The sequence below is a fragment of the Sinocyclocheilus grahami genome, unplaced genomic scaffold (genome assembly GCF_001515645.1).
Source record: "Sinocyclocheilus grahami isolate Dianchi unplaced genomic scaffold, SAMN03320097.WGS_v1.1 scaffold54.1, whole genome shotgun sequence".
Classification (NCBI taxonomy): Eukaryota; Metazoa; Chordata; class Actinopteri; order Cypriniformes; family Cyprinidae; genus Sinocyclocheilus; species Sinocyclocheilus grahami.
This window is the reverse complement of record NW_015505233.1, coordinates 5,377,313-5,392,089: the sequence shown is the minus strand read 5'-3', so window position 1 is coordinate 5,392,089 and position 14,777 is coordinate 5,377,313. Positions and strand designations below refer to the sequence as shown.

General features: G+C 36.5%; 1 protein-coding gene and 1 pseudogene across 2 annotated transcripts; one reads left to right on the top strand and one right to left on the bottom strand.

The window, feature by feature from the left end:
• Positions 1-2,348: 2,348 nt before the first annotated feature.
• slc16a12a (solute carrier family 16 member 12a) lies at positions 2,349-14,525 on the bottom strand. Of its 2 annotated transcripts, XM_016269807.1 has the most exons (9): positions 14,314-14,525; positions 13,543-13,636; positions 12,718-12,943; positions 12,236-12,339; positions 11,426-11,569; positions 10,270-11,245; positions 8,201-8,460; positions 7,945-8,092; positions 2,349-4,228 (listed from the first exon to the last, which is right to left on the bottom strand). In XM_016269807.1, exons 3-8 carry the CDS (start codon positions 12,861-12,863, stop codon positions 7,956-7,958), a joined length of 1,767 nt encoding a protein of 588 aa, XP_016125293.1. In that variant the 5' UTR covers positions 12,864-12,943; positions 13,543-13,636; positions 14,314-14,525; the 3' UTR covers positions 2,349-4,228; positions 7,945-7,955. The 2 variants fall into 2 exon arrangements, with proteins under 2 accessions (XP_016125293.1, XP_016125292.1); XM_016269806.1 differs by lacking the exons at positions 13,543-13,636; positions 14,314-14,525 and having other exon boundaries at positions 12,718-13,010.
• On the top strand, positions 5,117-7,333 carry LOC107583652 (interferon-induced protein with tetratricopeptide repeats 1-like; annotated as a pseudogene).
• Positions 14,526-14,777: the final 252 nt, after the last annotated feature.

Genomic DNA, 14,777 nt, shown 5'->3' with positions numbered 1-14,777 from the left:
ATTAAAGGAAGAGTTTTGCTCACTAAGGCTGAGGGACTTTCACGCCTCTCTTATGCGGCCCAATCTCTTTATGTAGATAAGCCTACATGTAAATTGGTTGATAGAGCTCTAACAGATTTTGTCTGGAAAAACAAAAGCCATTATATGAAGAAGTGTGTTATTTTAAATTCTTACAACAAAGGTGGCTTAAATTTGATTGATTTTAGTTCTTTAAATGGCACTTTCAAAATAAATTGGCTTCATCAATATTTGAATAATCAAGACTCCATCTGGAATATTTTCCCTCAACAAGAATGCAATATGCCAGTTACTCCCAAAGAATTTGCCATAGTTATGGGAGCGATACCAACAGGAATCTGTACGCTTTTTAAAAATTACACTCAATCTACTACTATAACTACTGCTTTCCCTGAGCCAATGGACACTCCAATAGGTGAAATATGTTTTTAAGGAAAAAAAGATACAAACAATAAAGTTAGATCCCTGTTTATTGAAGATATTATCTCGATATCTCCTGCAATCTTTTACTGGAATAATTTATTTAAAAATGGAAAATGGAAAAAGATTTGGTCTTTACAACAAAAATATTGTCTCACCAATAAAGTAAAAGAAGTGTTTTTTTTAAATAATAAATACATTTTAGCCTGTTAAATATTTTATGATTAAATATAAAACCATTAATTGCAGTGCAATTTCTTAATTTACATATTAAAAAGAGTAACCTAAAAAACATCACTGTTGGAAATGCAGAATTAATCATTAGTCAATTAGCTGATGACACAGCATTGTTTTTAGAAGACTCCTCTCAAATCTCAATAGCCTTAAATATTCTTCAGTCATTTTCTAAAGCTTCTGGTCTAAACCTTAATATTGATAAATGTGAATTATTTCCCATTAAAAGTTGTAATGTCTCTTCAATCTGTGGCATAGCTGTTAAAGGCACTGTTAAATAGCTTGGTATAGAAATAACTAAAGAAAAAAATAGATGTGCAACAAATTTACATCCGATTATTGAAAAAACAAAGAAAAAACTTAATTGCTGGCTTCAAAAGCATCTATCTATTAAAGCAGGGGTGTCCAAACTCGGTCCTGGAGGGCCGGTGTCCTGAAGAGTTTAGCTCCAACCCCAATTAAACACACCTGAACCAGCTAATCAAGCTCTTACTAGGCATACTAGAAACTTAAAGGCAGGTGTGTGGAGGCAAGTTGGAGCTAAACTCTGCAGGACACCGGCCCTCCAGGACTGAGTTTGGGCGCCCCTGTATTAAAGGAAGAGTTTTGCTCACTAAGGCTGAGGGACTTTCACGCCTCTCTTATGCGGCCCAATCTCTTTATGTAGATAAGCCTACATGTAAATTGGTTGATAGAGCTCTAACAGATTTTGTCTGGAAAAACAAAAGCCATTATATGAAGAAGTGTGTTATTTTAAATTCTTACAACAAAGGTGGCTTAAATTTGATTGATTTTAGTTCTTTAAATGGCACTTTCAAAATAAATTGGCTTCATCAATATTTGAATAATCAAGACTCCATCTGGAATATTTTCCCTCAACAAGAATGCAATATGCCAGTTACTCCCAAAGAATTTGCCATAGTTATGGGAGCGATACCAACAGGAATCTGTACGCTTTTTAAAAATTACACTCAATCTACTACTATAACTACTGCTTTCCCTGAGCCAATGGACACTCCAATAGGTGAAATATGTTTTTAAGGAAAAAAAGATACAAACAATAAAGTTAGATCCCTGTTTATTGAAGATATTATCTCAATATCTCCTGCAATCTTTTACTGGAATAATTTATTTAAAAATTTAAAATGTAAAAAGATTTGGTCTTTAAAACAAAAATATTTTCTCACCAATAAAGTAAAAGAAGTGTTTTTTTTAAATAATAAATACATTTTAGCCTGTTAAATATTTTATGATTAAATATAAAACCAATATTGATACAAGATGCTCATTTTGCCAAGTTCACACAGAAACATTTTGGTCATGTTTCTATACTGAACATCTATGGAAAGATATTGAAACATTTATTAAAGATAATATCCAACAAGATTTATTGGTTACTTTTAAATATATTATTTTTGGACACTTTGATTCTGATTCTAATAAAAACAAAGCTTGTTTTGTTATAAATTTAATTTATTTTCTTGGCAAATTCTATATCCATAAATGTAAATTCACCAACAACAAACCAATTTTCTTGTTTTTTTTAAAGAATTTAAAATTTATCTTAATACTATTTCATCCTCTGTAAACAAGAAAGCGTGAAGAACAACCTAAATTTGTAATGACTTTAATTTGTATACTCTAATTGAAATATAAATTAATATCTTACCCTCATGTCCTTTCTTCCAATTTGTACTTTTTCTTTTTTTTTTTGTTCTGTATGTTCAGATGACATTGTACATATTGTTGATAAATGTTGTGTACTCTATACAAAGTTGTATATCTTTAATGTCATCTTTGTGATGTTTGCATTCATAAAAAAAAAACAGCCAAAACTCTAGATGGCAGTGTTGACTACAGGAGCCAGGTGGACGCAGTCGTTGTTTGTTTATTGATTGATTGACTGCTTGATTGATTACAAATGATACACTACAAGACAGATGACAACCAACAGTAAAGCACATCTACCATAAATATAATAATATACTCAGTTAATAGTGGTTTTATACAGAAAATATTTCATTTTGAGGTGGATCCGTGTGGCTTTTGTGGAAAAGTAAACTTGTCTGAGGAATTAGATAGTTAGGTTATAATCAAAGACTAATCTAATATGAATACTTCTCCTTTTAATAAAAGCCGATTGTGTTGCACTATAGGCTAAACTACGCCTTTTTTAAGTCTATTTGCAAACAGTTGTCTCCAGCTTGTCTAAAATAATTAGTCCTTGCTCGACTTTGGAACTAGAATAATTAAACCGTGCTTCCATAGATGGTGATAAATTAGCTTTACTCTTTTAGTCAAAAACTAGGATTCGTATTTCGGGCCAAAAACTTTCTACTGTAATCCCATCGATACCTGGGGAATTTCCTTTGGACATTTGAGTAATAGCAATATCTAATTCTGAATTATCAGTATCAGCTTCCATCATGTTTCTAAAATCACTGTCTATAATAGGAACTTTATATTTTGAGAAAGGAAAACATCACCATCTCTCTTATCAAATCTTGATTTATAAATCAGAAGGAATAAATAATCATCAATGAGTGTTTTCAATCAGTGTCTTCACTTATGTGGTTATTATTGCCAAGTTTATTAATAGTTTTTAAAGCTTGTTTGTGTTTTTCTAAATTAAAGAAATAACAAGGTTTCCCCTCTTAAACTTTAAATAAGCTACAGTATATTCAGAGCAGCTAGGGTCCTCACACATACCAAGAAATCTTCTCACATTACTCCTGTTTTATCCAGACTACATTGGCTACCTGTTCGTTTCCGTATTCAATACAAAATACTCATTACATTCAAAGCTCTCCATGGTCTCGCCCCTCAATCAGATCTCATACACACCTACACCCCTTCCAGTGCACTTAGGTCCTCTGAATCTGGCCTGTTACAAGTTCCCCGGCATAAACTAGTATCATTTGGCGGTATGACCTTCTGTATCGCTGCCCCCACACTCTGAAACTCTCTTCCCCAGCATATTCACTTCATTACGGGATTTCAAAGCCCACCTGAAAACATATCTTTTCACTTTGTGTTATTCTAATTTACCGGTCTCATGATCTGTGTTTTTTCTCTTATGTACGTCTTTATTTTGCTGTCATGTGAATGTGGAATTATTGTAAAGCATCCTTGATTTTGTAGAAAGGCGCTAAACATTATTATTACTATTATTAATATTATTATTAATCCATTTGCCTTTGCTGTATAAAATATGTTCAACTTTGATTATACATGAAATTCTTTCTGCTCTATATCACTCAAAATATCTTTGTTACCAAGGTATTGTCATCTTGATAAGATTGTCAACTGCCTTGATTTTCTAGTATTTGCAAAAAAAGTTTCCCTTCTTTTATTGCCAATCTTTTAATGTTCAATATGACCCGTTCTCTGCAGTTAATTCTATATTTTGACATTATTAATCATTAACAAAACAGATGAAATGTGTTGAAAGAAGTAGGATCTATCCTTCCTTTCATCTGGAACGGCATTAAAATCTCCTTCAATAATAATTTTATCTGTAAGATATATATGTTCTTCCAGTCATCAAAGCCATATTCTGAAAGAAAAAAAAAACTATTAGCAGCCTTGTTAGTGTAACCAATAAACATGAATCAATATATAATTACATAAGTTAGATTCAAGAATCACCATAATCCAGTGGCCCTTACTATTGCCTGAACTTGCAATAATTGTATTCAATTAAACAAAAATGCGACCCCTGCTGAATGGGAAGTTCCATGAGAAAATAAAGTGTCTCTCTCCACCACTGATCTAAATCAGTGGTCTCCACCCCATTGTGACTTCCAAAATCTCACATCTACATCAGTTGAATGCGAAAGAAACAATTCACTTTTACTTGGTTAAAGATAACAGAGAAAGAGACAAATAACTGAAATGAACTGCAGTGAAAGAACTGCTAAGTTTCAGATATTATTCCTCTTATTCTAGATTCAGATGTTTATGTGCCTTATATTTCAGTACTCTCCTCACAAAAATAAAAATTACAGCTCAAAAACCAGGCACATCACTGCATTTACCATGGAGGAAGCAGTTACTCTCTGACCATTAATCACTGCATATCCTTCTTGCAGGTATGTTGTTCTTCTTTGTCATGCTTCTATGTCGAGCATGAGCCTCTCTGTCGTACTTGCAAAAATCCTCTCTGAAGCTGATTTTTCCCTTCATGCAGACTGGTGCATGTATGATCCTTCATACCACATTGTGTACAGTTTTCATGCCAAACTGGATGATGATATGACGAGGTCCTTCTCTCTTCGTTTTTTTAAAAGTTGTTCTGGAGATTGAGGGACGATTGTCACAGAATATCAATCATGTAACTTTTTTCCCCTATGCTTCTGTCACTCATTTGGGCCCAGGACTTTTGAGAGGGGTGTGAGGCATTGTCTGCTGTCGTACATCTTTAACAGACAATACTTCAAACTCCATGAAGTCCAAAGTTTCCTCACAAGCTGAAGCTGCCGACACATACCGGTACATGTTACACTTACAAGGACAGAGGCTCACACTGAAGTAACTTTAAAATACACAAAATAAACAAAAACACAAAATAAATACAAATGCTACACTTTTGCAGTCACCGTAAACCAAGAATAAACAGGTTCTTTGACCCCAATCTGTTCACTGACATTATATGAGAATAGGTGAACTTTATTGGGTGATGTAAGCAAAATAGCATTTGTGCATTACTGTTCATTAATGAAGCTCTCTCTTTCAGTTATCTTCTGAAATGCACCCTTGAGAAGCTGGAGTGCCACTTCGCCTGGGATCTGGGGTGCAATAAAAACTCCAAGAGTTAGAGAGGAACGTACAAGACATCTTAGAGCAGGGATGCACCAGGCTAGTTCACCATTACAACCTGCTGGGCTACATCCAACAGTCTCTCGGCTTCAACACAGAGGTGCTGAAGTACCTGCATAAAGCAGAAAGTGTGATGCAGGGAGCAAAAGAAGCTGGAGTCTGGCTGCAGGTCAACAAGGCTAACCTGGCTTGGGTCTACTTCTTTATGGGAGAGATGGATAAGAGCAAAGGATACCTAGAAGAGGTGGAGAGGCTTCAGGGAATGCATCCTGCTCCACCTGGATGTGCTCTACACCCTGAAGTCAGTGGAGAAAAGGGCTGGACGCTGGTGAAGTTCAACAAGTCCAAGAAGCGTCAGGCGATTTATTATTTTAAGATGGCTTTAAAATCAGAACCAGAAAGGAAGGAATGGTACAAAGGTCTTGCCAAAGCAATGAGCAAGGGTTACAGAAAATCTGAATTCACTCCAGAGCTGAATGCTGAAATTTTAGCGCAGTTGTAAAAGGCAATAGTGATAGACCCAAATGATTTGTTCCTTCAGTTCCTTTAAATACTGAAAAAGTCTGAGGTGCAAGCAGAAAACAATGATGAAGAAATACAAATTTTATTAGAGAGAACCTTTGAAACCAAAAACATGGAGGGATTGCCAGGTATTTTTCAGTATTACAGAAAAGATTCCACAGAGAGAGGTATTCAAGAAGGAGAAAGGGTTTGAGAAAATGTTCCCACCTCTACTACAGTTCTTAGAATCGTAGCTAATTTATACAAATGGAAGGTTTTCTTGATGAAGGATGACAGTGAGGAGAAGGAGACTTTGGCTAGGAAATCCATTGAGCTGTTTAGGAGGTTGTCAGACATGATCCCGATTGTCTCAAAGTAAAATTAGCCCTTGCATTGCTTATTGCATTTAATTATAACTACTATTCACATGTGAATATAAAACACTTTTATAATTGCTTTTCTTTGAGACCTTCATTTCTGAAAAGTGGATATACAGATGTGTTGCTTACATGTCCTGCTGTTTCAAATAGAATAAACATTTATTATAAAACACTGATTCATTTATTTCTCATTTCTACTTGATCAGATCTGCCTGCTTTGTTGATTTTGAAACTTTGTTTACTGTTTGCAATAATATGCTAATTAAATATATTTTCTCACAGATAAGTGATTTTCAAACATTAGAAATGTATGTTTTCTTTTCACATTTTCCAAAGAACTTTAGCTTGCCAATGGAGAGACTGAAGATACATTGTGACAAACTGAAAATGATCTATTGTAACAGTGTTCCAGCACAAAACAAGGTCACATACAAATAAATGTGTACTGTTCAGAGTCACAAGGTATTTGATGTACTTTCTAAAAGTTTAAATCAAGAGATTACATGTAATTTGTTTCTCTTCTTGTCAAATACCCATAATTCTTTTCGAAGGGAGAATATTGTCCATGATCTTTATATGAAATACAGGTTATCTGATACTATTTATATATACTATAGCATCTCATATTATTCTTGTTTCCCTGACATTTCTTGTTTCCCAAGGCATTCTCTGAATGGCTCACACAGAATATCCAAGTCCAAAGAAAGCTTTGTAGCTTGATGCATAATCGCATTCTGCCATATTTAAAAACGTAGTATTGAAAACATTAAACATAAAATATGTACTCAAGTTATCATATTGATAACTCAATTGTTATCAATCTATAACATTTATGACATTAAAAAGATGGCATTTGATTTAAATGTTTTTAGGACAGTGGGGTTTACAGTGGTGTATGTAGCTGTATACACTTCACAAAAGTTTGGGGTCAGTAAGATTTAGTTTTTTTTTAAGGAAATTAAAACTTTTATTCAGCAAATTATTCCATCACAAGAATAAATTACATTTTACAATATATTAAAATAAAAATTCAAGTGTAATAATGTGTCAATATTTGTAATAATATTGCTTTTTTATTGCATTTTGATAAAACAAATGCAGCCTTTGTGAGCGTAAGATACTTTTTTTTTTAAAAATCAAAATCTTACAGACCCTAAACTTCTGAACAGTAGTGTACATTTTAAAACACTGAGCTGTGAATGAAGCAGTGTACATGTAACTACTGGGCAAAGCACATCTGATCATTTCTCTGACTAGCCAATCAGATATCAGCTGAGAGAGACACATTAAAATAACAAATACGTATCAAATACGAAACAAATTTCCTTTGTAGCAAACACGCTTTTAACTAATTGGAACATAAATACTGCATTTCAGTAGTAGAGCAGTGTGTTCTTTTGGTTAGTTCTGTGTTCATTAATGCTACAAAAGAGCATGTATTTGTGGCAATCACTCTGACTGATATAAGCTTCAGATCAGGAACACGTGAAAACCCTTTTTAACTCTGGAGGGGCACTTTCATGTTTCTTGACATTGCAGTATTTTTCTACTGCTTTAGAAATCTCCATTGTACCTGGATGTGAGTTAGTTTAAGCAAGAGCTCCCTCTAGTGCAACGGATGATAACTCTCACAGCAGCCAACATCACAGCACTGCAGATCAGAGCGACTCCACTGAGGACGAATGTAGCGGTGTAGGAACCTGTCTGATCCACTAGCCAACCTAAGAGAGAGAGAGAAAACACTCATTTCATAAAACACTAATTTAGTTAAAAAGTTGAATTTAATTTACATATCATTCAGTTAAATAGACAGTGGAAAATCTGCTGACCTCCAATAGGTGGGCTGATGAGGTAGGGGATGGCGTGAAGAAAGTAAACAACTCCCAGAGCTGAGGTCAGGTGGGTGGAGCTGACAGTGTCAGAGGTCACCACAGGAATAAGTGCCACGTAAGCTCCATCAAAGCAGCCGTAGATGAGAGAAAAGGGGACGAGCAGGGAAAAACCATTCAGCAGAGGCAGAAAGAGACAACTCAGCCCTTCTGACCCCACAGCCAGCATGTAACTCACCACCCTATATGGCCTCAAACACCTGAACACAACACACATAGATACAGATCAAACCACAGTGTGAAGGATAGGAATTGTGAAGAATTACAATAGCAGTGGTTCAGTATCATTGAATAAGTAGTGCAGGAATCTTCGAGTGAGAATTTTATCTCAGTAGCCGTTTATGAGCACTATTAATAGCACACCTTTTAGTCAAGCTTTGAAAAACTCACAGTGTACACTAAAGTCTCATGCTGTCCCAGGCACCAATATTTTAATGATTCAGAACATATGAATTACTGTGTGGCCAGGTAAGATTTCAGCATGGAGAAAACAGAGCGCACGGCGAGTGTGTATCAGCACTGTTTGTTGTTTGCTTTTGGTATCTGTTTGAGCGTTTGGACCCAGAAAAGGTGATAGGGTTGATTTCCAATCGTACTGAATGTATAGATTTAATCTACCTTAGAAGACATGAATATGAATTTAAAAACAGATTACAATATCACATTTTTTATGCCTACCTCCACAGGTTTTATAAAGTTAACAGGCGTCTAGTGTAGATGTCGCTCTTAAAGGAATAGTTCACCCAAAAATGAAAATTCTGTCATTAATTATTCACCCTCATGTCGTTCCAAATCTTCGGAACACAAATTAAGATATTTTCATTGTTTTTGATTTCTTTGCACACAAAAAGTATTCTCATAGCTTGGTAAAATTACAGTTGAACCACTGGTGTCACATGGACTATTTTAACGATGTCCTTACTACGTTTCTGGGTCTGGGAACATTTCAGTTGCATTGCTGTCTATGCAGGGTCAGAAAGCTCTCAGATTTCATCAAAAATATCTTAATTTGTGCTCCACAGATAAACAAAGGTCTTACAGTTTGGAACAACATGAGGGTGAGTAATTAACAGTGGCGGCTCGTCGGGGGAGGCACAGCTTCCCCATAATTTTGAGGTGAAAATGGGAGGAGGACGATTTAATGTTAATAAAATTCACAATTCATTTCAGTTCATGTCTCAGAATGTGTATTTTTTGTTTGTAATTTCACAGTTGTAATACCATAATGTGAAAGCGCCGCTTTTCTATCAGGAATGTGCCGAATCTGCTGATGTAATTACAACCGCTAATGATAGAGAAGGGGAGGGGGAGGGGGAGGCCGGGGGAGAGGATAAACGTGCCTCCGTTGGTAAAAAACATTAACCAATCAGCATTGAGTGTTCACTTCCAGCGCTGAGGAGTGTTGAGAAAAGAAACCTAGCAAGGGAGGCTAGCCTCCAATTCTGATATCAACCAATCATCAAAGAGACGTAAATTACGTGATATTAGTTTGAACGTCTGCCGCTGCGCTGATAATGTACTTATGAGTAGCGATATTGAATATTTGATTGCCAACAGATTTACCAAGCTGTCATTCAAACAGTATATATACACATTTAGGAAAACCAGCCTAAACTGGATATAGGCTACAGCAGTCGGCTTAATTAAATGGCGCAACAGGCAGCTCTCTTTTAACACAGACTTTTAAGAAGGGATGGATGTTTGCTTCAAGTGATAGGCCAGGTAAGTGAAATTATATTATCTTGCTGTATGTATGTCGTTTTCTTTACATTTTCTGACTAAAAGCAACCAAAAAGCCATTTTAAAGTGGTTAAGCAAATAATAATAATAATAATCGGCAGGGATCCCAGACCAATACAATTAGTGTGCCTCCTCTATTTTAAAACCCACGAGCCACCACTGGTAATTAAAGACAGAATTTTCATTTTGGGGGGAACTATCCCTTTAAATGTCTATAATATTGCAATATATGGGAAAGTTAGAAAAAAAAAATCACAACAAACTCTTACTTTCTATCTGCAATCCATCCAAAAGTGATAGTACCGACAATCCCTGACACTCCAAGTATAGACATGAGTAATGCTGCCTGCTGAGGGCTGACACCTGCACTCAGGGAATATGGCACAAGATACACAAATGGCACACTGCAACCATATGCAAGGAACAGGAAGGACACCAACAGCAATAAGAAGTCTGGTATCAGCAGGAAGGAATATTCTCTCAATACTGTTTTCCTTATGATAGACCATACATTGTCCCTGGACTGCTTCAGTAATTTTGTGTTTGCCACTTTTAACTGTGCCAAAGTATTGTGGTTAGTGTTTGATTCTGGGAAAGTTGTGTCCTCTTGGTTGGTTGGCAAACAGTCCAAAGGCAAGTCACCTGATTGTACTAAAGCTGGGACTGAGATGTCTGTATCTGAGTACTTTGGCTTTGATTCTTTGTCCCATTCATCTGTGCTTCTGGTCACAGTCTCTGAGTCCTCCTGTCTAAGGTTTATTTCCACATTGGAGTGTGTTTGCTTTGCATCAGAAGGCTCCGACTCCATCCGTTCTTTTCCATCGCTCTGCATATTCTCAGCATGTTCATTTTCCCCACTCTTTTCCATATCCGTATGTTTTACCTCCACCGATCTCTGTTCCTGTGCACTCACTTCCATATTGTGCCCTGCATCAGCAAGTTTCACATTTAGGAAATCAACCTTTTTGCCACCCTCCAAGTCCTTCTCTTTCCGTCTCCCGCTTTGACCTTCCAAAGGCCTCATAAGTGCTCCACAGACACACAGGTGGGACACCAAACCCCCCAGAATGAGCAGCGCACCCCTCCAGGAGAAGAGCTCAATGAGGAGTTGGACAGCGGGTGCTAGTATGAAGGTTCCGATGCCGCTGCCTGACATGGCGATCCCGTAAGCCAGCGCTTTTCTCTCGCTGAAGTAAGAACCCACCATGGCAATTGCAGGAGTGTAGCTGAGAGCAAATCCCACACCTGTGCAGAGAATCAGGGAGGTTAGTATAAAAGACTACGGATATGCCTGCCTAGTTTGTTGCAAATTGATATAATAATTGCAGGGCAAGGTGACTACAATAGCGTCCCCAAATTATGATTATCAGTGCAGTTGAAATAAAAGCTTGTATGCTGGTGTATGTGTGCAAATCTGAATCAAACCTGTAAGAACACCCAGTGTGAGATACAGGAACTCCACACTGGTGGCCAGTGAGCTGAGCAGCAGGCCGGCAGCGGAAAGAAGCCCACCAAACATGATAGCTATACGAGAAGAGAGGCGGTTCCCTATATAACTACCCAGTGGCGCTATAAAGAGAATGAGAAAAAGAATGAAGAGAAAGCGGTGGATAGCAAGATAAATATTGAATATTAACTGATAAATATACAATATCAACCTATACCAATAAATAAAAGAATATTATTTATGACACTGCCTTCTAAAACAATTTATTCAAAAAAAAAAAAAAAAAAACAGCCTAAAAATGTGTTTCAACAGATGTCAACAAGACATTTATTAAATTACATTGGAAAAGCTTGCTCATTAAGGTGACATCTGCATGTTTTTTATTAACCTCTACAGTGCTTTTAAGAATATGTTTATCTTTATATTTATCAATAAATATGTATTGATATGTGTTTGTAATCTCAAACATTTGACAAATACCATGATATCTAACTGCTTAAACTAAGTAAAAGAATTGTGAAAAACAGATACCACAAGATATAACCAAGGCCCTTACATAAATATGAAAATGTGTTTCTGTGAACATTCTTTCTCACCAGCAGCAAGATAAATCTGGTTTAGAATGGACTATGCACTGTAAACCTGTCAACAGAGACTTTTTTTTTTAAAACAAAGTTCTCCTAAAATCAATATAGTTTTATACAGTTTGAGCTGCCACCTTTGAGTCAGAGAGTTTTTCTATAGAGAGAACATTGGGGAATTTTTTTTTATTTTGGCATTAGTCTTACCACACAACATTGTGGTGCAGTCCAGCAGAGAGTGTATCCATGCAGTTGCAGAATAATCTCTGGAAAAGTATGACTGGAATTCCACAAAAAAGATGGAAACACACCTGCAACCAGCATGAGAAAGTGCAGATTTGAGAAAGCAATATGATAAAGGTCTTCTGGTGCTTAGAGCAACATTCATTTTATTCCTTTTAAGCACAACATCTAAAACTGGGTATTACTCCTGGGGTAGTTATTCTGCTTATTTAATGATTTAATATTAAAAGACATGAGTAATTCAGTCTTGGCTAGTGGCTCAGAATTTAAAAACATAAGAGAACATAAGAATCTTGGTTGAGTTTAAAGGCCATTTCTGCAGCTTTTAGTTGAATTTAGGCTCACATTAAACTTGCAAAAAATGAAGTGACATGAGGGTATCACCTTAATTCTTGGTGAGGTAAGGTAAAAAAAAAAAACTGATCCTGGGGGAGTCATGAACTAACCTAGTGACTGCACGTGTGCAAACAGTGGTGAGGAAACATCCGGCTACGATCATCCAGCCCCATCCGCCATCAGGAGCGGCCGCTGAATGTGGAGTTTTTTCACTCATCTCTAGACTTCTGCTGGACAAGATGCTTCCTCTCTTCATCCTCTCCCTCACTCTCTCACTCCTTTCAGCCTCTTGTTTCCTCTTCTGTCCAGTTTCAGCTGGTTTTGCTCTCTCTGGCTCTGTTTGGGACAAATTTACTTGCTGTTTTTCTCTTGCTTTCATATATAAGGAGCTTCTAAATGCCATCAAGCAAAATCTGCAGGAGAAACAGAATTTTTTTTTTTAAACTTTAGCCTTCTTCTCAAAATGTATGTGCAATCTAAATCAGTCTGTGTGAAAAAAATCTCAATTTTTATTGTGAACTTACCTCAAATTACACTGTGGTGCTTTTGATTAAATACTAAAAATGTATCACTTATGTCTCTGAGATAAAAGGGATAGTTCAGCCAGAAAATTAACATTCTTGTCATCATTTGCTCACCCTCATGAACGTGTGAATGCTATGGTTAGTGAGTAAGAGCAAAATAAAGAAATTAGAGCCTGTCTGAGTCTGCCACATAAACACTCCATGATACAGAGTGTGACCAAGTTACTACACACACACTAGTCTGGTCCAAAGGGAGGCAAGGAACACAGTGTGTCTTCATCAATTCCAAGAGAGAGGGCCAAAAACTAATTCATGGGGCAAAAGTAGTTACTTTATTGCAAAAATCATCAGACATGGAACAAAGACATGGAAAAAACAACTTTGTGCTGGGCTTGATTGGTATAGACTCACCTCAATCTATGTCCGTTAAACCACAGTCAGAATTTATGCGATGACTCGGTCTTCAAATTAAAGACTCAACAGTCTGAAGGTACATCTTCTGAAACTTGAAAAATGAGAGATAGTCATTAAAAAAACATCTTACTAACCCAAACATTTGAAATAGACTACTGTTCAAATGTTTGGGTCAGTAAGATGTTTTTTTAAATGCATTTTTAAGCAATTAATGCTTTTATTCAGCACTAAATTGATCAAAAGTGGCAGTAAAGACATTACAGTGTTACAAAAGACTTCTATTTCAAATAAATGCAGTTCTTTTTAACTTTCTATTCACCAGAAAAAATGTATCACTGTTTCCGCAAAAATAAGCAGCACAACTGTTGTCAACAGTGAAAATAACAAGAAAAGCTGATATATATCAATAACCAAAGGAACGTACTATGCATATCCTGTAAGTGATAAACACTTCATAAACATAGAGCAAAAAACAGACATGGAGTATTGAATAATTGCAACCAGCTGAATAGTTGAATGATCATTGAATAGTTGGAAGCAGGAGAGGTCAGAAGAGTGAATGTAAAAATAATCTTTCTGGATCAATACAGGTACAAGCATAAAATGTGCTGTCTTTAAAAAACATTAGCTATACAAATAATTATGAATTAGCAGATGAAAAGATTCATAACAGTTGTGTACAATCCCTTGGGGAGTATTCTCAACAACATACAAAGAAACTAAATACATGACTGAACGTTTGAAGAGGTCAAAGAGAAACGAACTTACTCTGAAACACACTTCCCAGTGTACAGAATCTAGAGCAGACGAGGAACAAAAACAACCGCTGCTCTCCTCCAAAGTGTGGTGGAACACATTGGCGCACATGGCTCTGCATCACTGCGCGGCGTGCGCGCTTGGACAGAACAACAGGGCGGAAAACAACCAGCCAACGGGTGGAAGTACAGGGGACCTCTTACTTGCTTTCATGTCTGAGGTTTAAACTACCGTTAACTGCAGTCCCGGGTCGGATAAATGCCATGTTTTCCCTCTCTCTCACGCCACCCTGTGTGCATATTATACAATGACTTTCAGGGGGGTCGACTGTTTTAATAGAATTTCAATAGGACGTTTTCAGGACACAGTCTGTTGAGGTTCGTCTCGAGCAACTCAAGCTCTCTTTTGGTCAAACTCAGTAGCCTACATTTAGCTGTCAACTTAAAAATCATTTGATATCTACACTAAAGTTCCTT